The following is a 25493-nucleotide window of genomic DNA, read 5'->3' as shown; positions in this document are numbered from 1 at the left end:
GTGTTGTTGTTCCGCTGTGCCACGCAGTCATGTGTGTACAGGGAGTAGAGGAGGGGGCTCAGAACACAGCCCTGGGGGGCCCCTATGTTGAGCGTGATGGATGAGGATGTGCAATTGCCTGCTCTTACCACCTGGGGTCTGCCCGTCAGGAAGTCCAAGACCCACTGGCAGAGGTCATAGTTCAAGCCCAGGTCCCTGAGCTTGGCTATGAGTTTGGAGGGGACTATGGTATTGAATGCTGAGCTGTAGACAATGAACAGCATTCTCACATAGTTCCCCTGCCTCTTGTCCAGGTGTGATGCTGCTGTGTGCAGCACATGGGCTATGGCATCTGTTAGGGCGGTATGCAAATTGCAGGGGGTCCAGGTTGATGGGGAGGGAGGAACAGATGTAGCCCTTCACTAGCTTCTCAAAGCACTTCATGGCTATGGAGGTGAGGGCTACAGGGCGGTAGTCGTTGAGGCAAGCAGGCGTAGATATATATATTTTTTTTTTTTACTTTATTTTTTAGCGTTTATCGCTTTTTTCTGGTCAAGCATGACCGACAGATACAGGGTGAAACGGGATATAGATCAGGGGAAGACATTCTGGTAAATGACGGCAGGTCCGGGAATCGAACTCGGAGTCCACCAGATCCGTGACGCAGCACGGTTTTCCCCGACGCAGAAATAGCGCCGAGATATGCGGTGAGCTACTGGAGCTCCCCGAGCTCCCCAGGCCTAGATTTTTACAGGGATGATGGTGGACTTCTTCAGACAGGTGGGGATGACAGCTTGTTCTAAGGACAGGTTAAAGATGTCAGTGAATACCGGGGCCAGTTGGTCGGCACAGACTTTTAGGACGCGGCCGGGGATGCCGTCCGGTCCTGCTGCCTTCCTGATATTCACTTTTTTAAAGGTCCGCCTCACCTCATGCTCTGTTACCCTGAACACTGAGTCTCCATCAGCAGACCACCCCCCCCCCCCCCCCCCCATTGCCGTGGCTTGTAGGCTGGTGTTGTTATTCACAGCCTCAAACATCGCATAGAAGGTGTTGAGATCATTTGCTAAGGAGATGTCACTGTTCAGTTTGAGGGGGGTGCCTTTGTAATCTGTCATTGTTCTGAGGCCCTGCCACATACCTGTATCACTTGATTTGGTATAACTGTTTCCAACTCACAGTAAACTGAGGAGTGACACTATACTAGATGCTTAATTGTTAATGACTAGCTGACTACTAGCTACTTCAGAATGAAAAGCACTTAAACTACATCTTAACTGCTCTCAATGAAATGTTTGTTTGTCAAACTAAAACTACTTTAAAAAAGTAGTTAAACTCCATTCAAACTACATCATGGAAAAGTATCACTATCTGAGTCTGGAATCCCATGTTACACAGAGGCACAACTGAACTGACACAGTGTTAAGTGCGGGTGTATTTGAATTAGGGACTAGGGCAGACCAACAATCACTTAGGCAGCTTGAGGATGTGTTTAATGAAATGTTGAGGTGGAATCATGAAAATGCTTAAGTTTCTAGTTTCTACATGACCCCAAAGTAGTTAACTACTGAAAATGCTACTGAGATTTAAATGTAGATAAACTACCACTCAACTACTGCAAATTCTAGTTAAACTAATCATTTAACTACATGGAGTTAACTACTCATTGTAGACGGTTCAATCAGGGTAATCCCAAAACATTATGCAGGATCTAATATCTTCAAGGAAACAGATTGTTTGAAAATGTTTGATTATGTTGATATCCAGGGGATAAACATCAAAGAGCTTTAGTCATAATTTTCATCAACAACAGTTCTAACTTTTTGAGTAAAACATACCATCTATTAAAATAATCTTTAATAGGAAATCCAAGGCCAAAGCAAAAGCTTTTCAACACCTTGTTCAGGTCAGTCAACTGCGTGGGTGTGCAGGTAGCTTGTCAACATTTATTACGTTTATCTATTCTGCTCTTTGCTAATTCATGTCCAATAATAGTGAAATAATTATAATTACAGTACCTCTGTTTAACTTGAAGCAAGATATGGTGTCCTTCTCCTTTTTACAAGCAGTGGCAAGACAAACACAACACACAGCACAGAGACTGAACACAGAGACTGAACACAGAACATCTGCTTATGCCATTTTAGTTATTTTGATGTAAATTAAGGTTATGCCCACTCCTAATGTAAATTAGATAGTTCTCGATAAGCCCACTCCTGGAAAGCTGTTGAACAGAAGCCTGAAATCCCCCATGGAAACGTAATTTAAACTGAGCCAGGCTAAGTCTCTGAGCCAGGCCAAGTCTCTGAGCCAGGCCAACTCTTGAAACCTCAACCTCCCTGAAAGCGGGGGGGGGGGGGGGGCAAAACACTCGACAAACACTCTCAGTGTCCCGTCCGTCCCCTCCCCCCAATTTCCGGTGCCAATGACATTGTAGTTCCAGTTCAGATGCTTCTCCTTGGCAAGAAACCTGACACTTTGAAATGGCTGCATTGTTTGTGACTGAAATTGGTATCAGATGTACACGCGTGGGTGTTCGCTGGTTGTTTTGCAAAGGAGCCAAAGTGATGCAATTTTCTGCCAGTCATCAAAACCGGGGGTCTTGGAAGATAATCTAGTGTTCTATCTATCCTATCTGCCGCTCTCCATTTTACCATTAAGTATCTCTCTCTCCTCGGGAGAAGGGGCTAAACCAGCATTACCATCCAAACTACATTTCACATTCATGCAATTTGGCTCAGTGTTGTTGTTTTGGAGCTTCTCCACCAGACTGAGTGTGCTCTTAGCTTAAGAGAAAGGCCTCCGGTGCATCACAGACACTGATAGTGTCGCCGCCTGGATCAGATAATGAACGCTAAACTCCCTTGCTGTTGTCTTCGCTGTTTTCCGTATTGTTGATGGGCATCTCTTCAAATGGGGCAGGTGGTGGTTACGTTTTCTGTCACTTGGATCGTAGGCTGAGATGAGCAAACATCTGGGACAACGCAGTGGATTAAATAATTTGGCACTCAATGTGGCTGTCCTAACTGTGGTGGGAAGTTCGTTCCACCATTGTGGAGCAAGGACTGAGAATAGCTGGCTTCTCTTTGATGACCCCCCTGGAGCTAGAGCGGAGGGGTCTTGAGGTTGTGTAGTTAGAGACCATTGACCGGAGGTAGGCGGGAGCCATTCCCTTTGCTGCACAATATGCCAGGTCAAGGATCTTGAAGCTGATTTGTGTGGCAATGGGGAGCCAGTGCAGCTCTCTAAGAAGTGGGGTAACATGGGCTGACTTTGGTAGGTCAGAGATCAGGCGGGCCGCTGCGTTCTATATGAGTTGAAGTGGCTTGGTGGCGGTAGTCGGCCAGCTAGCAGTGCATTGCAGTAGTCGAGGCGAGATATGACTCAGCCGGTCGTCAAGGACTACACCTAGGTTCTTGGCGGTCGAGGACAAAGCCACATTCTACACTGTGATCGAAAGGTCGGTCAGCGGGGAGGATTTGGCCTGCAGGTGAAGTAACTCTGTTTTGCTTAGGTTCAGTTTGAGGTGGTTGGTCGTCATCCAAGCGGAAATGTCGGACAGGCAGGCCGAGATCCACTCAGAGACTTGGATATCTGAGGGAGGAAAGGAGAGGAAAACTTGAGTGTCATCGGCATAGCAGTGATACGAGAAGGCATAAGACGTGATAATGTTACCCAGAGATTTGGTGTAGAGAGAGAAGAGGAGGGGTCCAAGGACAGAGCCCTGGGGGACACCCATCTGTAGGGGGATGTGAGGAGGATCTCATGGTTGACTGTGGCGAAGGCTGCTGACAGGTCCAGGAGGATCAGGACAGTGGAGAGGCCTTTCGCTCTTGCTAAGTGAAGAGCCTCTGTGACTGCTATGAGGGCCGTCTCTGTGGAGTGACCAGTCCTGAAGCCTGACTGATTAGGTTCTATGAGGTCATTCTGTAAGAGATAATCAGTGAGTTGGTTGGATACAGCATGTTCAAGTGATTTAGAGAGGAAGGAGAGAAGAGAGACAGGGCGATAGTTATCTACAGTATGACGGTGGGGTTCAGGGGTGTTTTTTATGTTCTTTTTATCAGCGGTATGACTCTAGCTTGTTTTAGGGAGGGGGAACCACCCCAGAGTTTCTTAGCAAACTGCACGCCACCATGTCCTCCCTCCTCACTCCCCCTCCACCACCTCCTCCCTCCTCTCTCTCTGCCGAAGCTAGTCCTGTGAGCGGGTGTTATTTGTTCCAACAAGATAAATCAGTGTTATAGTAGCGTAGGCTATTATAGTCTTATACTAATATAGTAGACACTCAAATGCTTACAATAATAATGTAATAATAAACATTATTTGTATAACATCTTTCTAATACAAGGATACAATGATTAAATATTAAAATGGATTTTACAATCAAACAAACAAAACTAACACTAAAAAAATACAACAACAACAATGACAACAATGCAAAACGATCTACTTCCTCTTCACTTCAATTCTGTAGGTGGGTGAAGTTCTGTCCAATCTGTGATCTGGCTGAGTAGAGTGCGCTGTTGAATTGGGTTGCGCTGAGCTATCCAGCTGGGTAGCGTGCGATGTAGAAGAAGAAGAAGAAGAAGTCTTTATTTGTCATGCAGGTACACACACACACATGCATTGGGTCGCCGATGCAATGCCTCTCTGCGCTTGACCCATCCTGTCGCCCTTCCCCCCAAGGGCAGCCGGGAGCAGACAAGTGTGTTATGCATGTTTTTCCAGTGGGTTTATCTCTTTTTGGGGGGAGGGCACCCTTGCAAGCTCGGGGAGAACATGCAAACTCCACACAGAAAGGCCCGGGAGATACCCCACCTGGGAACCTGGCACTCACTTCTTGCTGTGAGGCAACAGTGTTAACCACTACACCACCGTGCTGCTGAACATCGTGTGCTACCCGGCTGGGTCGCGTGAATACTTTCGACAACAAATGTTTGTTTCCACGTTCGAGTTTTGCGCTCTGATTGGCCAGGTCATGTGACATGTGCGCCAATCGTGGGACAGCAAGTTCTGCGCCTATTTCCGGGTCTAACAGCCTGCAAACTACCTGGCGTTCTATCACCATGCTCTAAGACAAACTCTAAGCTTAACCAACTTCGAAAGAGTGCCTAAGCTTAACCGTCGAAAGAAGGGCAGGCGTTCTATCGCCATGCTCTAAAACAAACTCTAACCTTAACCAACTTCGAAAGAGCGCCTAAGCTTAACCAGTGTAGAAACTTGCGGTCCCACGATTGGCGCACATGTCACATGACCAGAAACGCACGGGCCAATCAGAGACGCGGAAACAAACATTTGTTGTCGAAAGTATTCAGGCGGCTGGGTCGTAATGTGATGTCCACTAGATGGCAGTGTAGGATGACTGGATAGGCAGTGCCTGGTAACTGGCTGGATAAGGTGGTGTCTTGTTTGATTAGGCTTTTGAATTGTTTGGCCTCCGATAAGTGGAGGCATGGCTCCAAAACGACTGCAGGTCTTTAGACGATGCTGAAAAAGAAAAACAGGGCTGGCCAGTAAAAGGTTCCAGAGAACGAGAACTAATTTAAGGTTCAGGGCAGCAGTTAGACGCAAGGTGCTCCACCAGGGAGCCCACTACGTTTTTTTTCTTTCTAGCTGATGCAGGTTGTACGTCTCTAGAGATTTGGCACATATTCTCTGTGCACGTGGCTATATTAATGAGGCGGGGTGTTACCATTTTCAAAATGCCACCGTCAACAGCGGCAACAGTAAATCAATTTCCAAACCCAAAGGTCAGCCATGTAGTGAGAGAAGGAGAAGGAGAGGAGGGCGAAGGGTGCCATTTGTTATTCCTCATTAGAATGGATCAGTCCAGCCCTCCTCTCTCCCTCTCTCCCCCATCCCTTCCTCTCTCTCTCTCTCTCTCTCTCTCTCTCTCTCTCTCTCTCTCTCTCTCTCTCTCTCTCTCTCTCTCTCTCTCATACTCTCGTCTCTCTCTCTCTCTCTCTCTCTCTCCCAGTTTCTCTCTTCCTCCTTTTTTTGGGTCCATGCAAAAGTGAAGTAAATGGCGTCGAGTGGGGCTGTCACTTCAAAATGTCACCCCGGTGAAACAAGGACCCACTCACACTTGTATTTTTTCACTGCGAGGCCAAGTCCCCCTTTGACAAATACTGTACATGAGTGTGTATCTGGAGGGTTCCCTTACAGACGACCTCCAAAGGCAGACGGCTGCCGTGACTTTCTCGGCGGAGCTGCGGCCTATCAGTGTCAGAGTCGCCGGCACATAAGCGGAGGAGGTGCGAGCGTTGTCTCTTTCGACTCTCATCTTTGAAATAGTGCTGAAATCAGGAGGAGAGTCGAGCTTTTAATTAATGATGGCCATAAAGCAGACGTAGGCCGCTGTGTGTCTCCCTGCACTGAGAGAGATACGGCTCAGGGTGCAGCGCCGCTCTCTTCCATCCCTCTGGGGCCAGAGCACTACTAAAGAACCATCTATCATCCATCATAGTCTCTCTCTCTCTCTCTCTCTCTCTCTCTCTCTCTCTCTCTCTCTTCAAGATGTCTACCAGTACCGAAGAAACCCTCCCCAACATGTCCAAATGACTACAGACCGGTGGCACTCACCTCTGTGGTCATGAAATGTTTCGAGAGGCTGGTCAAGGACCACATTTGTGCCTCCCTCCCCAGTGATATGGACCCTATGCAATTTGCATACAGGACAAACAGGTCCACTGACGACGCGGTCTCCCAGGTACTGCACAGCACCCTCTCTCACCTTGACCGCCAGAAGGGGGGCTATGTGAGACTGTTGTTCATTGACTACAGCTCAGCGTTCAACACCATAGTCCTCACCAGACTGGTGGACAAGCTGATCGAGCTAGGTCTGAGCTCCGCCCTGAGCGCCTGGGTACTGGACTTCCTGAGCGAAAGACCCCAGGCGGTCAGGGTGGGGGGTCAGACCTCCAACACCATCACCCTAAGCATCGGGTCCCCCCAGGGCTGTGTTCTGAGCCCCCTGCTGTACTCACTCTACACACACGATTGTGTGGCCAAGTTCAGCTCCAACTCCATAGTGAAGTTCGCAGACGACACGGTGGTGGTGGGGCTGATCTCGGACAACGACGAGAAGGCCTACCGGGAGGAGGTTGAGGTACTGGAACGCTGGTGCCAGGACAACAGCCTGCTCCTGAACATTGGTAAAACCAAGGAGCTGATCGTGGATTATAGGAGAGGACAGCAGGAGACGCACACACCACTGATGATTAACGGGGCTACCGTGGACAGGGTGAGCAGCTTTAAGTACCTGGGGGTCCACATCTCAGAGGATCTGACATGGTCAACACACATAGACACAGTAGTAAAGAAGGCGAAACAGCGCCTCTACCACCTGAGACAGTTAAGGAAGTTCAGAGTATTGGGGAAGATACTCCAGTCCTTCTACTCAGGAACTGTAGAGAGCATCTTGACCAGAAACATCACTGCCTGGTATGGAAACAGCACGGCACAGGACAAGAAGGCCCTACAGAGAGTGGTGCGCTCAGCCGAGCGTACCACGGGTATTGCACTACCTCCCCTGCAGGTTCTATACAACAAGAGGTGCAAATCCAGAGCCTGCAGAATAATGAAAGACCCCCACCACCCCAATAACAGCCTGTTTCAGCTGCTGAGGTCAGGCAGACGCCTGCGAACCCCAGCTACTAGGACAGAGAGGCTTAGGCTTAGCTTCTTCCCCCAGGCCATCAGAGTCCTGAACAATGAACATTGAGTACCACAGAACACTGAACTATCCACACATAAGCACACATGAGCACACACACGACACGCACGCTGTGCACGCTCACACACTAGCAGCCACTTTAACATGAGCGGGCACACACTCATGCCGCACACACGCACACCACATGGCCAAAAGGAAAGGCCATTTTAAATTAGTATAACAGGAACAGTGTATTGCACTACCAAAGCTACCTAGCATGTCCTATATGCTATGTAAATAACTACGTACAGATACCAAGATGTCACACCATGTTACCTGTTACCTGTTTATTGCACAATGTTTTTTTTTTTTTATTGGATTCTATTATATGTTGTACCACCGTATTGCACATCGTTGCGGGCAAGACCACCCGCATTTCATTGTATACTTGTATGCCATGACAATTAAAACTCTTGACTTGACTTGACTTGACTCTCTCTCTCTTTCTCTCTCTCTATCTCTATCCTTCTTTCTCTCTATCACTATCTCTCTCCCTCTTTCTCTCTCTGCATGCATCCAGCCCAAAAACAGGAACCCAGGCACTTGTAGTTTGTGTGTGTCTCTCTCTCTCTCTCTCTCTCTCTCTCTCTCTCTCTCTCTCTCTCTCTCTCTCTCTCTCTCTCTCTCTCTCTCTCTCTCTCTCTCTCTCTCTCTCTCTCTCTCTCTCTCTCTCTCTCTCTCGCTCTCTCTCTCTATCTCTATCTCTCTATCTCTCCCTATTTCTCTAACTCTCTCTCACTCACTCACTCACTCACTCACTCACTCACTCACTCACTCACTCACTCACTCACTCACTCACTCACTCACTCACTCACTCACTCACTCACTCACTCACTCTGCATGCATCCAGCCAAAAAGAAACGTGTAGTTTGTGCCACTTGGAAAGTGATGCATGTATCCACGCCCAGGGCCCCCTCTGGCCCTGGCTCTGGCGCTGGGTCAGCCCATTGCCCAAATGGCATGATGACTGGGGCCTCTATTTGAAGAGCCTCAGCAGGGTTGGTCACTGATGTTAAGGGACGGCCCTCGTCTTTTCAAGTGCACAGCGCCGTAATGCTTTCAGACAACAGACGGAATGGGCGGTTGGGACCCTCCGGACTGCTCTCTGTCAAAGGACTGGCTGCACTCAATGGGGGAGGGATCAAGGGCGAGTAGCAATGAGGGCAGCATGCACTTAAATGGACACAACCATAAAAAGGGGCGTAGAAAGCAGTGCCAACCCTCATAAAAGGTCTGAAGGAGTAGAAGTGGCGGAAGAGTTATACACGTCTGCCTTCTAGGCTCAATTATTTTCTTTGAAATAATCCTTACAACAAGCCACTTTTGCTTTCACACATCGTAGTGTACCACTATGAAAGGGAGTGCAGAGGGCAGAGACGAGTCAAGCCGTATTCTTGATTAATTCCACCGAGACTTTTGATGAGGTTTCAGTGCTATGTTAAGCAAGCGGAGGATGGGTTTACATCTATTCACCACGGGCCTATTAAGACCTCAGAAAATTAGCAGTGTTTCAATTATCAACCCCCCGAGGAGAAAGAAAAGTGTGGCTAAAGCTTGAATTAGATCAGGCCATTCATCAGAAGTAACACAGTTGACAAAGTAGTACTTAATATGTCCACATAGCCCTAATTACCAAGCCTCAAAGTTAGCCTTCTAACGCATTATCACCTACTGTGTTTGACAATCGCAAGGGCACTACAGTAGGCTAATTGGACAATCTGCGGTGAAGAAATGAAACATCCACAATAGGTGAAAAAGTTATCCGCCCGTTCAAAAAGTACCTCTCCCACACTGTACTGGCAGAAGTTGTTACTTTGTTGTATAGTTTTTGATTGTGTTCCCTTTTGTTTCACCTTACTGAATAAGTACTAATAAGTCATGATAAACAAGACCACATATTGGATCAAGTGAGCAGTCCTCTCACTTCACACAACGGAAAACAAACCAAGGTAGTAAATACAAATTAAATGGTAAATGGTGCATTTATAGTGCTTTTATCCAAAGCTCTTCACATTTGACCCATTCACTCACACATTCACACACCAACGGTGGAGGCAACCATGCAAGGTACCTGCTCATCGGGGGCAGTTAGGGGTTAAGTGTCTTGCTCAAGGACACTTCGACACACTGCCCGGGAGGAGCAGGAATCGAACCGGGAACGATTAGACGACTGCTCTACCTCCCAGGACACAGTAGATTGACTCTACTAATCCCAAATAAACAGTACAGGTGTGAAAGAGGACTTAGAATCAAAGGGCTAATTAAATTTGGTCATGTGACTGTATCTTACCTACAATTTTAGATTCCTCTTCCTAGAAGCTTTTGCCTTATGGGCCCTGAAGCCAAACACGAAGAAGAGTGTCCCCACGTAATCCCGAAAGTGGGCCAGCCGCCTATTCTTTAATCCCAGCCGAAGAGTGCTGCCGAGTGCTTCCGCGTTTTCCCTGATTGGCTGCGACACGCCCCGCGGTAGCGCGGCAGCCGCAGAGCGGAGCGGCAGAGCTTGCGGCATTATGTAGCCGTAATCCCCGGTGTTTTTCCATCGACGCTTAGCTCAACTGGTACGCCGCCGTGCTCTGGAGCCTGCGGTGCGGTTGGTCACAAGTTCGAATCACTTAAATTTTTTTTTTTACGTTTATCATCTCTCGCTATAAACGTGCATTCTTCCGCTGGTTAAGTTTAGGCATTCTTTCGGAGTTGGTTAAGGTTAGGGTTAAGTTAAGGTTAGGGTTAAGGTTAGGCATTATTTCGGAGTTGGTTAAGGTTAGGGTTAAGTTAAGGTTAGGGTTAAGGTTAGGCATTCTTTCGGAGTTGGTTAAGGTTAGGGTTAAGGTTAGGCATTATTTCGGAGTTGGTTAAGGTTAGGGTTTGTCACAGAGAATGCCTGTCTGTCTTTCTTGACGTGGAGGATGCAGCCTATTTCCGCACTGCCGCTCTCTCGCGCTGCCGCGGTCACATGGGCGTCATGGCCAATCAGAGAAACGCGACGCACTCTTCGGCTGGGATAAATATAGACGCGGGCCAGCCGCCATCCTTTAGTCTTTCCCTGAAAATGCACCAAGCATGAACAGGAAACCATGCAACAGAGACGCAGGGGAGATGGCCCTGCTGAGATGCCAGTCATGGCCAACCGCAACGTGTATTGTGTTCTAGAGACGAGGGCTTCTGTGTATACATGCCCATTTTTTCTTTTATCTTGTGTATATCGCCATAAGGGGTGCAAAGATATACCAGTATTTGTATCAGGCCGATACAAGGCTAAAACAGGCCATTTTATCATCTTTTTGGGGGGATATCTAGAAGCACATTATATTTCTCTAACGGAGGGAGAACAATGGGTCTCATTCACCAACATTGCCAAAAGATTTCTCTTAGGGCAACCATCTTGGAACCGCCTAAGACAAACTCGCCGACCATTACACCCGGATTCACCAATGCGTGGCCAAAACGATCCCGGCTGGGATGCCCACAATGAGGAATGTCACGTGTTGTGTTTATAGGTTCAGATTGCTACTGGCTATTTGGTGATGATGTGAGAGGAGAAAGTCTGTTGGTGAATGAGACCCATTGTTCTCTGTGTTGTCTCTACTGTTCAGTGAAAAGCAGTGTGTTTTCCAGGACAGAGTCCAGGTGAACAACGGGGTGCTGACCATCAGTGTATATGTGTGTTTCCCAGGACAGAGTCCAGGTGAACAACGGGGTGCTGACCATCAGTGTATATGTGTGTTTTCCAGGACATAGTCCAGGTGAACAACGGGGTGCTGACCATCAGTGTATATGTGTGTTTTCCAGGACAGAGTCCAGGTGAACAACGGGGTGCTGACCATCAGCAGCCTGAAGCTGGCAGACATCGGCATGTACCAGTGTGTGGCAGAGAACAAGCACGGCAGAGTCTTCACCAACACCGAGCTCCGAGTCATAGGTAAAGCCTGGAGTATAGCATCGTTAGTCATAGAGGAAGTCGTGGAACCCACACGCTATGCTCCAATACACCTTTATTGATTACCTAGGACACATACTGCAGTTAAGTTAAGTTACGTTTTTAAGTCATCTTAATCCCCTTGGGGAAATTCATTATCTGCATTTGACCCACCCTAACCCCGGATGTGGGCTGTACAATTGTGCAGGATGTAGTAGAATATATACACTAAATTCGAATAAAATAAATCTCAGGGCAGCCCTTTCTCTCCTCTCACATCATCACCATATAGCCGGTAGCAATCTGAACCTATAAACACAACACGGCTCTGCCAGCACATCGTACGCACGCACGCACGCACGTGCACGCACACACACACACACACACACACACACGCACACACACACACACACACGCACACGCACACGCACACACACACACATTATCTATGGGCCAGTGAGCGAGCCACTTCTCTCTTCTCTTCTCCCTCTCACTAAGTGGGCAAAGCAAACTATATGCCTATAGATACTCAAGCTATAAACACAAGAGTACATCACCAACGCAATCATGAATATATGTAACTATAATACGAATTTCACCCATTTGAGAAGACAGCAAGTGCAACTCATGCAGCTATACTGTGCCTGTGCCCCCCTGTGTTAATAGGCAATAGAGAACTGTGAGAGTAAACACCAAACTTCTGCACATCCAGTGCCATGCTGTTGTAACTAAGTGTGTCCAAGCTGCCCACCTGGAGCAACAGAGACAGTGCCATTTGGAGTTACAATGTGGCGATGAGTTATTCTGGCTAGTCAATACAGCGTGAGATGAAACTTAAAGAATCAGTTAAACTAATATTAAATTATAGCTAACTGTCACACAGTGTCAGTAAAATGTTGTCATACCATGGTGTTGAGATGGTTTGTTCTGGGAGCCCGGCTCTGAAGTTGAACGAAGGATTGCACATGGAAGTTAGGTTAGGGTGTCATGTATGTCATATATGTCCTGATGAATTGAAAATGGGGGACCCTGATGTAAACAAGACGAAAGTCTTTCTCTGGTCTGCATCCCCTTAACAATTGTGTGTATTGAGCTGTACTGTATTGTACCCATTCTGCAATCTGTTAATAAAGTTTTCAATCAATCAATCAATCAATCAATCAATCAATCAATAGGGGCAGCGGAGTGTTGTCGCTCCCTGGCCGCAGGTTTGTGGAGGAAATTGGGCAGTTGGTTGGTGGTGGTAGGCGTGGCGGCGGCGCGAGGCGGATTCCAGATGCGAATCCCAATCCCAGCGCGAGCTCCCAACTTGAAAGGAATGAGACGCGACGCGCGCGGCTACTATACCGACTGTCTGTGAGTGACAAGAGCATTTGTCGGGATATAAAGACCAGTTTTATTTCTGCCTGCGGACAACATAGTTCACCTGACCTACCCGGTATTCACCCATCCTATGACTGTAAAATGTAAAATAAACCAACGTATAGCCTATGCCTCCATAGAAATTATAATGTAAGAAAATCCCAATCACATGTTCTTAAAATATTCCATAGCAGTAAATGCCTTTCTATAATTGAAATCGTTCACATGCCTATTTGATTCAAAACAAACTTGCTCACTACAGAAGTGTAAAATAAACACAAGCCTATGCCTCCTAAATGGGGGACCCTGATGTAAACCGGGCCACCACCTCCTAATAGACAGTCTCCTCACCACCGCATGTATATATTCCCTCCCCGCCGTATGTATATTTCCCTCCCACCCACCCACCCCCTCCTAATGTACAGTCCCCTCCCCATCATATGTATATACTCTGTCAGGATCTAGGGGTAACAGTACTGTATATTTGAATACCGTTATGTCACAAATGTATCAGTACTAAATACCTATATGTCCCTATGCCATAAATGTCATGTATGTTGTGTATGTCATAAATGTCTATATGAATTGAAAATGGGGGACCCTGATGGAAACAAGACAAACGTCTTTCTCAGGTCTGCATCCCCTTAACAATTGTATGTATTGAGCCGTACTGTATTGTACCCATTCTGCAATCTGTTAAATAAAGTTTTCATTCATTCATTCAAGTATAGCCATATTTGCTGTCATCAAGCCGATTTGTATCTGAACTGATCATACACAACCTGTGAGCCACCACTAGGGGCACGGTTAGTGAATTACAGAATAAAGAATGACTGAGTTAGTGACATGGTCGACCTACGAGATGCACTACTGCTTCACATCTAAAAACAAGACCACGGTTCAACCTGACTGGGTCTTCATCAGGTTTCTGAGATGGGAGTTCTGATTAAGACCCAGTCAGGTTGAACCACTGTCTTGTTTTCAATTAATGAAGGTCTATTGGAGCGTAGTTTGTGGTTTTGGTAATACTGGACACACAAGATTAGTTGTTATTTCTTTTTATTTTGATATTTTTTTCTTATTTCTAAGGTATTACATCCAAGTCATTTAACCTTTGCCAATGCGATTTTTTTTTTTTTTATCAACTTTTTCTCCCCATTTTCTATTTTTCTCCCATCCCAATTTCGTATTATCCAATTCTCCCCTCCCCTGTCTCGAACGTTGTTAGACCATGCCTCCCACTGGTCGGCTGCAATGTGGACGAAGCCTTGCATCACCTGTCCCCTCCGGTACACGAGGAGGCAGCCGTCGCATCTTTTCACCTGTACAGCGCAATCTCTCAGTGGCGAGGAGTAACGCGTGGGAGGCTCACGCTGCCCCCGTTGCTTCCTGATTCTGCTGTACAGGCGCACCAACCGACCTGTAGGAGTCGCTGTCCACAACATCCGATCCCCACCCACCGGCTTTCCCACCCTCTAATACTGCCAATTGTATTAGTGTGAACGACCAGCCAAGCCGGAAGCAACGCAGAGAGCTGGGCTCGAACCCAGCATCTCCTGCGTTAGTGGCGAGCGCCTTGCCCACTGCGCCACTTAGCCGCCCCCAATGCGATTGTTTTTGCCTCTGTTTGTCTGTCTGCCTTGTGTACAACACCTTTCCTCTAGTACCACCATCAACTTTTCTAGATAAGCGTATCTCCTGACCGCCATACATCACAACAATTCTGAGATGCAGGTCCTCGTGTACAATAATCCATATTGGATTTTCTTCCATTTAGAAAAAAATCCCTATTCCTCCTGGGCTGTTTACCTGATTCATCTAGGGACCAACATCATAATTTTTTTTTGATTGATAGACAAACCATGTGACCGCCAGATCCAATTACATTTCAGATAAACACATGGTAACAGGAAGTGATGTGTTACTTGTGAACACTTGTCCAATTTGCACCAAACTTCACAAATGTGTTTTTCTTATTATAGAGCGGAAGCCTATGAAGTTAACCTCATGGTTATCCTACCGATGATACAACATGGTATTATTTAAATACATATAATAGTTTTTATAAACCAAACTATATGACTACCCAGCTTCCAAGTAAACAGTAAGGTTTTGTCCGATTTGAACCAAAATGTATAAATATGTTTGTCGTACGACAGTGTAATATAATTATGACAGTGCAATTGGCCTGTTGAGACTGTCAGCTACCCAGTAGAATGTTGAATGTGACAGTAGGGGTTGTTGAGCCTTGGCAGATGTCTCTGGTTCCCCCTGTTTTGGTTACGAACATCACTGGCCTCTTGCCTCCTTATGATCGAAGAACACTTTAAAACAAAACCGCACATTTTATAACCGCAGAGTTTATTACAACAAAACACGACGTGCACCTCAGCGCCGTCATCCGGTCAGGTTGTTTTGTTGCTCTTCTCTTCTGGTGGGCCAATAACACAGGACTTCACTGTCCCCGGCAGCTTGGGAAGGTACCCAGGGCTGTAGGGATTTAACGGCAATATCTGCTGTCCTGTGGGGATTAGTGGAGTAGGTGACATTTCATTGCGGCGCCCCCAGCCCACCCCCACCACCTCTAGCACACTGCGTGTCAGGAAATAATTGCAAGGTGCCATGCTGTTGTGTGTGTGTGTGCGTGCACGCACGCATCTGCAGGTGTGCAACCCTGTCACTGGCACAGCGCGCGGCTGTGTGTCGGCTTTGAAGAGCATTCTGCTGAGTCGGTCTGCATACAAAACAGCTCCCAGACGACGGCGCCTCAGTAATTAAGGCCTAAAGGAGCGCCGCGTTTTACATCTTGTCTTTCTGTTTGGGAGCCCTGTGGCTGAATGCTTGATGCATCAAGGAAAACTGCTCAGCCCCCCCCCCCCCACCCTTCTCCCCCCTTTAAATGGACTGTGTGTGTGTGTGTGTGTGTGTGTGTGTGTGTGTGTGTGTGTGTGTGTGTGTGTGTGTGTGTGTGTGTGTGTGTGTGTGTGTGTGTGTGTGTGTGTGTGTGTGTGTGTGTGTGTGTGTGTGTGTGTGTGTGTGTGTGTGTGTGTGTATGTTTAACCATGGCCACGCCAGGGTGTGTGTGGACTGACCTACCTAATGGATGCAGTGACCTACATGTTTTTAGGATTCTCCTCTGTTGCATCTCCCCCTACCCTCTCTTTCCCTTCACAATACCCCCCTCTCTCTCTCACCCCCCTCTCTCTCTCTCTCTCTCTCTCTCTCTCTCTCTCTCTCTCTCTCTCTCTCTCTCTCTCCCCCTATCTCTCCCTGTCTCTCTCTCTCCCTCTCTCCTTGTAAACACACTGTTCTATTCTTGTTTCCTCTCTCTTAGCCGTCGCTCCAGATTTCTCCCAGAACCAGCTGAAGCCCCAGACTCTGGCCCGGCAGGGCGGCGACGTGCTGATCGAATGCAGGCCCAAGATGTCCCCTCGCGGCATGATCTCCTGGAGGAAGGGGAAGGAGGCGCTGCGAGAGAGCCACAGGTACGGTGGTGGACAGATATGCGGTTATATAGACCTCTGCTTAGTTTAGCTGTGTAGAGCCATGTGTAACTGGGGGCAAATGTCATCTAGAGGTCAGAGAGAAGCAAGCTTGTGATGCAAAAACCTCTGCCTTCAAATCTCCTGATCGGTAGGGGGAAATATCTTGGTGATGAGAGGGAACTGAACGAGTGTTGTTTTCCTGTTGAGTTGCTCTTGAGCAAGGCACTGACACTCCCCCCAACTTCTCCAGGCTGTGGTTATACTGGGAAGCTCCCAGGTGAGAATGTTGTGGGAGGCTATGGTTATACTGGGAAGGTCCCCGTTGTGAATGTAGTGGGAGGCTGTGGTTATACTGGGAAGGTCCCAGGTGTGAATGTTGTGGGAGGCTATGGTTATACTGTGAAGGTCCCCGTTGTGAATGTAGTGGGAGGCTGTGGTTACTGGGAAGCTCCCAGGTGAGAATGTAGTGGGAGGCTATGGTTATACTGGGAAGGTCCCCGTTGTGAATGTAGTGGGAGGCTGTGGTTATACTGGGAAGGTCCCCGTTGTGAATGTAGTGGGAGGCTGTGGTTATACTGGGAAGCTCCCAGGTGTGAATGCAGTGGGAACCATGTGGATGTTGCTCAAGTAGGGCAGGTGTGCTCAGTAGGGCTGGTAATATGAGCTGGTCATATATCAATGTATATCACCACCAAAAGGACCATTACTGTGCTGTATAAAAGGCATATGAAATCCACCTACAAGGACCACTAAATCAAGATCACCATTGTGTATATAATGATTTTGACATGTTGGCGTTTTCCTGTGTAGTGCAGCGAAGGGGGACATGTCGGAGCGTAATACAGAACAAACAAACAAAACAAAACAACAAAAGATAGAAACAGTTTTAGCTTCAGTGCTTCACTTACAGCCAGCTCTTTCTCTTGCCTTGTTATTTCATCGCCCCTTAGTTGATATTCATAGAGATGCACCACGAGGAACGGAAACCAGAGTGACAAAGACAGTACAATTTGAGTACAAAGTCTGCACAACAACACTGATCCCTAGCTATCTTCATACCCCTCCCTTCAACCCACAACCCCCCACCCCCACCCACACACACACACACACACACACACACACGCACACACACACACACACACACACACGCGCGCGCGCACGCACGCGCGCATTCTCCATCTTGCTCTCTAGGCTGGTTTTCTCCACTGTTTACTTAAGGTAATTGGCCATTCCTAGTCCGTGGCACATGGATCGATGCGCTGATCCATCAGCTCATTAGTGGTGTGTGAGGCCCGCAGGTTGTTAGGAGCACAATGCAGGCGGCGATCCAGAGAGGGGACCGTTCAGACTAGGAAGAGCAGGAGGATGACCCCCCCCCCCCCCCCCCCCCCCACCCCCCCACCAAAAAAAAGAGAAGAAATGGAATGAGGGATGAGTCAGGGGTCTGACACTCTCCCTCATCCTCCTCTCCTGTGTTAGCTAGCGGTAGCAGCAACACTGTGGGGAAACTTCTCTCGACGCCACCTTGTTTTATTTTAAATCAGGTTAATTACGGAATAATGCAACACCTCTGTGTAACGGATGGGAGTTGGAGAGGAAGGAGGAAGGAGGGAGAGAGGGAAAATGTTAATCAGCTGCAAAAAGAAAAAAGTCCCTGGGGGGGGGGGGGGGGGGGGGGGGGGGGGGGGGGTACGGCATTTAGATTACTTTCCCCTCAGTAAGGAGTAGTGTAGTAGTGTAATTAATTACTATTCCAATTTCAGTACTAATATTACAGTTACCCATTAATTAAAATGTGTTACTCCATTACTTAGATTTTGTCAAGACAAAAGATGATAAGTCTATCATCGATCTGTAATCTATCCACAGTGTACTCAAGGCTATTAGGTGCATGTGATAAATCACGGAATGTCCATTCAAACGGACAAGTTCACTGTGTTATTTATTTGCTAGCTAGCATGGCTTATGGCTTAGCACGCCACCCACATACATGTCCACTGCCTAGAATGTCTACTCAGCGTATGGTCGTCAGGCGACCTGCCACAGGTTAAGTCACTGTCATGCACATTACCGTATTAACTATAATACTATGAAGTGCACATAGTAAGAAAATCCAATGTGAAAAGTAGGGGCTCTCGAACTATAAAATGATGAAACAGGCCTGACGCCTCTCCTTTTGGCTGGTAGAATTGGCCGGAATAAATGGTCAGTGTCGTTTCATCATTTTGGACTTCCAGAGGAGCGTTGCATTGTGGAAAAATTACTGACCTAAAATTTCATACCGGCTAGTCTACAACAGCATGGCGCGTTGTTTGAAAAAAAATAGTTATTGCTCATCAATTTGAGCCAGCTGTGCCTTTGATGAAGCCTGTACTCGTTATCACAGTTCTTATGCTGCAGGAAAGAGCTGCTTTCAAAACACATTGTGTTGCGCTCTGTGCCTCGCTGGATTACAGGACATCCTCCATTGAAAACAATGATCAAGCTCAATGCAGTTCTGTGCTTGCGACAGCTTGCGCATCCCCATGTGGTACAGTATTCTACTGTGGTTACCCTGACGTGATCATTTACAGGCCTCTATTGTACTGTATTGTATTGTATTGTAATATTGTGTTGACTTTTGAAGGTAAGAAAGGAAGGAGCGTGTAACGGTTAAGTAATATTACTTTTGAAATGAGTCACAAGCAGAGTAGAGAGCAAGCGGAGCAGGGAGTGGAAAAGAGCCCCAAAGAGCGCATTTTAACAAATTCGGCGCCAGACCCGAGATATCCCGGGTTAACTCGCCATGTGTTGGGCGCCAAGACCAAGACGGGTTTTGGTAGTTTATTCCTTTATTCGATATTTTTATTCATTATTCATCCACGGACCTCTGTGTTACCATAGGGAATGAGTCTGAGGTTGCCAAAGTGCAATACCGGCCGCATCCCACTAGACGGCGGTATTGAGCACCCTTTGTAACCTTGTATCTTGGCCTGTGTAATGGCCAAACGTCTCCGGTTTTAGCTTGATCCTGCAATGATTTTATACCGATCGGGCTGATAAGCGTTTTTAGTGTTCAATATGAATGCCGTTACTGACAATCAAATAATCAGAAACGGGCGGTCAGGTGGCGTAGCGGAGATTGCGTTCGTCACCAACGCTGGAGACGCTGGGTTTGCGTGTTCGAATCCAGCTCCCGGCGTTGTCACCAGCTTGGCTGGCCTTTCACACTAATACAATTGGCAGTATTAGGGGGTGGGGAAAGCTGGCGGTGGGTCCTGGGCGTTGTGGACAGCGACCCCTACAGTTCGGTCGCGGTGCCTGCTCAGCGAGGGTAGGATCTGGAGAGAGGTAGTGCGGCCTCCCACACGTTACACTCTCCCAGTGAGAATCTGCGCGGCCAGGCTGGCTGCACATGCGTCGGAGGAAAGCATGTGACAGTCTCCGGCCTCTCGGACCAACAGTAGGGGATTCCTGCAGAATATTTTTTTTCTGGAAGTTTCAAAAAACGAGCGTTTTTCAAAATGGTATAAAACGTAAATGTAACCTATTGGTCCATATCCACTTTCATTAATTTGTGCTAAGCTACATGTACAGTAGGCTAGCTTACCGAATGCACAGAGAGGAAATTGGTATCTTCTTGTCTGACTCGCACATTTTCCATAATGTTAGTGTGTTCCTTTAACACTTTGAGTGCCACGGGTCCGGTGCCCCGGAACCCCGTTGCGTGCCACCACCCACTTCAATGATAGAGCTCTCATATTTGCGAACGCATAAACTATATCTTAAATTATGGCTATGTGTATAATATGGCCGTCGCTTATCAATGACTTGTTTGCAGTCAACAAACGGATTGTTTTTTAATCGGTTCATTTCCGTTTTATACCATTTTGAAAAACGCTTGTTTTATGAAAGTTCCAGAAAATGTCTGAAGATTCTGTGATAATCGCCCTTTACTGGAATATACTGGAATACACAAAAAACGTTGTAATTTTTCTGCCTATTTATGAATAGTTTTCAAATAAACACTAGATTATCGATAGTATATGTGTACTTATGCACACTATAGAAGCGGGCTGAAAAATCGATTATCCATTTCCTGATCAGCACACACACACACACACGCACATAGGACCCACGTTGATATATCTGTGAAAAAAGCTCAGATTATCCCAAGACTGGTAAAATAGATTCCTTACCTCAGATCAGATGTTCTCCAAAAAGATTATTCCAACTCCTGATCGCCATTCCAAATATCGATCGCGTTTATTGATCCAACGCTGGGTACTGGAAACACACATTATCCGCTGTTCTGGTGGTCAGCGATGACTTCGATCATCTCGGGTTACTTGTCTGACAAGTAAAATGTGGAAGCAGGACTTTTTTTTCTCCATGCGTTTCATTCAATCCAATCCAAAGGGGTGCAGTACCATCCGGAGAGACGATAGGGGGCGGTATTTTCCCAATGGAGCTCAGAGAGAGTTCCAGTGGTAACGTGAGACTAGATTGATGAAATATGAATGGAAATCATTAATAAAAAAATAAACGATCAAAAACGAGATCTCTCGTCTCTCTGGTTGGCATGAACTAACGAGAAATCTCGTCGTTGGCACTCAAAGTGTTAATAAAGGTGGAAACAGCCTCAGAGCTTCACTCACTGCTCCTTGGGAAATGTGTGTGTGTGTGTGTTTTACCAATATTAACACATTAACTGCCAGCTGATCAACTGAGTTTGATCATCTTATACCATTCTCTGCCAGCACTGTAAGTCTATGGAGATGTTCACCTTCTTTGCCGGGCTATAACTTTTTAAATTGTATTGCTAAATTGACCTTACTATGGCCCATTCAACATCGACTATCTATCGTTCAGGATGTAGGAACGTTTAACTTTTTCATTCACACATTCATACGAAAATACCGTCTAGAATATAAATATGTTTTTATCGTTTTCTGCAATAATTCCTAGAACGTAAGATAAATAGGCATAAATGCATATATAGATTATCAAATGCCGTTTGATACCGATCCACGCTATATAAAAAATGTCAACTGTACATGGTCCTAAACGTTATGACTGATCATGCGCGGGTGAACGGAGGAGGGGGGGTCGTTTATAATTCCGTGATCGTCGTTGAATGCTTTATGTGGTATGGGTGATATATAGATCAGAGCAGTTTGCATGGATAATAATAAACACTCACGCTGAAAGTCACGGCAGCCTCCTCTTACCGTTTGGCGATGAGACTGGAGCAAAAAGATCCCAGTTATTTGATGGGGATTGAGTCGATCCATTTCCGGTTTGTATAATAATAATAACAGCCCAAATCATGTCGATTATTGAGTTATGGCAGCGATCCATATCCACGGCGTGTGTCTACAGTCCCGCAATGATATGCGAGTGGCCGGACGTATTTAGGAGACGCACCGATATCCAACCGGTCATTTCCGGTTTGGCAACTCGCCGATCATCCACCAGGTGGCCGTATTAAAGCGTTGCAGAGTTGTGCTGTGTTCCATTGCATCAGACGAGGCTCCGTGAGGGAAATATGAATAACATGGCGAAAATATGAAATATGATCACAATAACGTCATACGCCGTGATCTGGCAGAATTAGCATGAACTTGAAACACGTCGTGAATGGCGCAAGATGTGTTAAGATCACGACCAAGATCATATTGCTAGCAAAATACCAAGTTGATACTGTAGATTTCCAGACAACATCTGGCTGAAAGGTTCAAACTGCAGACTGGGCTGGTTCTAATGATTTCATCAACACTGGCCCTGGGTGTTGGTAAAAAGAGTGCAGGGGGTAGTTTAGGTGTGATGACAAGGTAGGATGGTAATCTATCTCACTTTTTATTTTTTTGTAATCTTTAATTAGATTCTCAGAAACTATTGAGGATGGACCCTCATTTAAAGTGATGCAGACATTACAATAGGCAGAAAGAGAATAAATAAATACATATTTTAAAATGAGAACAAAAATATTAACATAAAACAATAATTAGTTAAAACAATCACATTCAAAAACATTAAGATTTAAAAACATATATTTTTGATGTCCCAATGTTTTCAAGTAATCATTAATCATTAAACTGGGGTGACAGTGGCTCAGGAGGTAGAGCAGTCGCCTGGTAAGCCGAAGGTTCCCGGTTTGATTCCCGCTCCTCCCGGGCAGTGTGTTGAAGTGTCCTTGAGCAAGACACTTAACCCCTAATTGATCCCGATGTGCAGGTTGGCACCTTGTATGGTTGCCTCCGTCATCGGTGTGTGAATGTGTGAGTGAATGGGTACAATGTGACAAACAAATTGTAAAGCGCTTTGGATAAAAGCACTATATAAATGCAGCCATTTACCATTTATTAATCAAAGTACATTGTAGGTTATTCCATGAGCACAAAATCTAAAAGAAGTTTGGAATTGACTCAAGGAACATGTAGTCCTACATTGAGAAACATGTGTTACGAGCTGGCTCAAGCTCGCAACAAGAAAGGGGAGGCACAAATAACAAAATAATTTATTAAACTATACTTACTTAGCACTGCAGCCAACATGAATGAGTATCAGTGTGTGGATGAGAGTGTATGTGCAGCATGAATGTTGTAAGTGTAAAATCAAAGAAAGCAACCAAACAAACAAAGCAGGGACGTGCACAGGACTTTAGAGGGGCAGGTGCTCAGAGGCTGAAAAGGGCACTACACTTGTGTGTATATATTAACCGAGCGCGATTTTTAAGGGCCCTTTTCGGGCGGGGGGCCCCTTTTTATGCTTTTTGGGGGGTTTTGGTGATCAAATATTGAATATTGAACTATAATAATCAGTGCAGGAGCTCACTTATCCTTGAAAGACACTTTTATCACTGACTTAAAAGGCCCATACATCTCCATAAATGTTCAGGGGGGAGGGAATAAGTGCTTACCCTACAGACCCCAAGAAGTGCTGTATATTCTGTATTGTTTAATATAAATGCATTTTTTATTCCAATCCCGATTTGTATTTGAGATTCCCAAATCCCATCGGACTTGACTTCTTCGTGTCCCTCAATGAGTGTAATACCAGCATTCAACTGTATGCGCCACAGCGGTTTCTATCATCATCATCATCACCACCCACGCTATGCATAAAATATATAGGTCCGCGGAGAGGCACGCTGAGGAGGCCGTGCAAACTGCAATGGAATATGGGGCATCTCTCTCTCTTTACCTAATATTTTGATTCTATCCTGAAATTTTTCAGTTGGAAAGTTTTTTTTCTCCAAAAATGGCACTTTTTTGATGAGGCTCAAAAAGGCAGGTGCTCAAGCACCCCTTGGCCTCTATGTGTGCACGTGCCTGAAACAAAGGAACCAAAACAGGTGGGGAGATCGCCAGAGACCAGATGAAGCCTCCCTCTATATCCTGACTGGGACACACCGACCCTCCCCCAGCTCTGCTCTGCCAGCTCACCCCACCAATCCTGTGAAGCAGGGACACAGAGCAGAGCAAGCAAACACAATGTGGGGAAGGGTCGTCACAGTAGTGTAATCCAGTACTGAGAGCAGGTTTGATAGGATCCACACGCACCGAATCATCTTTCCAGACCGGCTGCTGGTAACTCACAACGAGAGAGCCCGTACCTTTCAAACACCGGCGGAGGTGGACAAGTTTATCCGAAGCATTTGATTTATTGAGACGGTCCCGGCGTTGGAAGGCTCCGAAAGGAAAGTAACAGTCATACTGAGCCTACTGTATTCTTATAAGTGAATATATAAATGACGTTATAAAAATAGCCATTTCCACGAAATGAGGCGTGATTGGACTATGACTGTTTAGTTTTCCTCTGATTTTAATTTGTATTCTTATTCGGACAGGACTGAGTCTAGTTCAATGGACAAAATCAGCACTGGTTTAGACTTTTCCTACAACGCATTGCAGATTCTGGGGCAGGCTACAAACATTTAACTTTTTACATTTTCTTCGTCTCCCAGCCTGCGTGCGCGCGTTCCAGGTTTGTACTAAAAGTGTTCCAGATTTGTAATAATAGTGTTTGGCGTTTAAAGTAAGCCCCTGACCTAATGGATACTAGACCTACAAGTTGCAAGCATTGCGCAGTTCAAGACAACACTAGATATGTTATTTGTGATTAGTATTTAGAAAAAATTAAAGCTAGTTTGAGCTTAGGAGGAAGACAAGTTAGAGAAACTCGTTTGGCCAGTAGTGAAATGTGGGGAGAGGGGAGATGCATGGGCATTAGGTTAGTAGGGGGTGGGGGGTGGGTGTTTTTTCCTGCTGTGTTTTATTATTTGTTCTTCTCTCATATGGGTGTGGCTGTCTATGTACCTTTTCATAAGGGATATATATATTAATTAATTAATGTCAGATAACTGCAAGGTGAAATTTACTTCGTGGAATTGTAGGGGCTTGAACAAAATTACAAAGGTGAAACGGGTAATGAGCAGGTTAAAATATTTGAAATCAAAAATAGTTTTTTACAAGAAACGCATCTTTTGAATGAAGATGTTCCTAAAGTAGCAAAAAGGTGGCAGGGTCAAGTGTTATCTGCCCCCTACACCACTCATGCCAGGGGGGTTATGATACTAATTCATAAGTCTGTCCCATTACAGGTACATAATGTAGTAAGGGACACTGCAGGTAGATATATTATGGTCCAGGGTAGGTTACTGTCTGAAACGTTAACATGTTTATGGTCCCAATGAAGAGGACCCTAAATTCTATGATAATTTATTTTTGACAGCCTCAACTCTTCCTGGACAATACATAATAGCTGGTGACTTTAATTGTATGTTGGACCCTTCAAAGGACAGGTCAACTGGTCTAGAAGGCACTCACAATAAGTCGAGAAAGACAATACATCATTTTATGAAGGAATTAAACTTGTTGGATATTTGGAGGCATGGCAAACCAAATGCAGTGGAGTATTCCTGCTATTCCAGCACTCATAAAACACACTCACGCATAGACTACTTTTTAGTCTCAGCACTGCTTGCCTCCAAAGTAGGTGAATGTCAGTATAGCAGCATAGTTCTTTCGGACCACGCAGCGGTATCCTT

General features: G+C 46.1%; 1 protein-coding gene across 1 annotated transcript in view; it reads left to right on the top strand.

Moving 5' to 3' along the window:
• The window catches only part of LOC311244596 (contactin-4-like), a gene marked incomplete at both ends in the record, with an annotated part of 367297 nt that overhangs the window by 239691 nt on the left and 102113 nt on the right, over nt 1–25493 (top strand). The window contains 2 exons of the mRNA XM_084334191.1: nt 11489–11618; nt 16312–16462. Coding sequence (XP_084190317.1) covers nt 11489–11618; nt 16312–16462 — 281 coding nt within the window. The remainder of the gene's footprint in view (nt 1–11488; nt 11619–16311; nt 16463–25493) is intronic.

The sequence above is a fragment of the Notolepis coatsorum genome (assembly GCF_963971535.1).
Source record: "Notolepis coatsorum genome assembly, chromosome: 17".
Taxonomy (NCBI): Eukaryota; Metazoa; Chordata; class Actinopteri; order Aulopiformes; family Paralepididae; genus Notolepis; species Notolepis coatsorum.
Note: the sequence above shows the minus strand (reverse complement) of the source record. Positions and strands in the feature narration are given on the sequence as shown.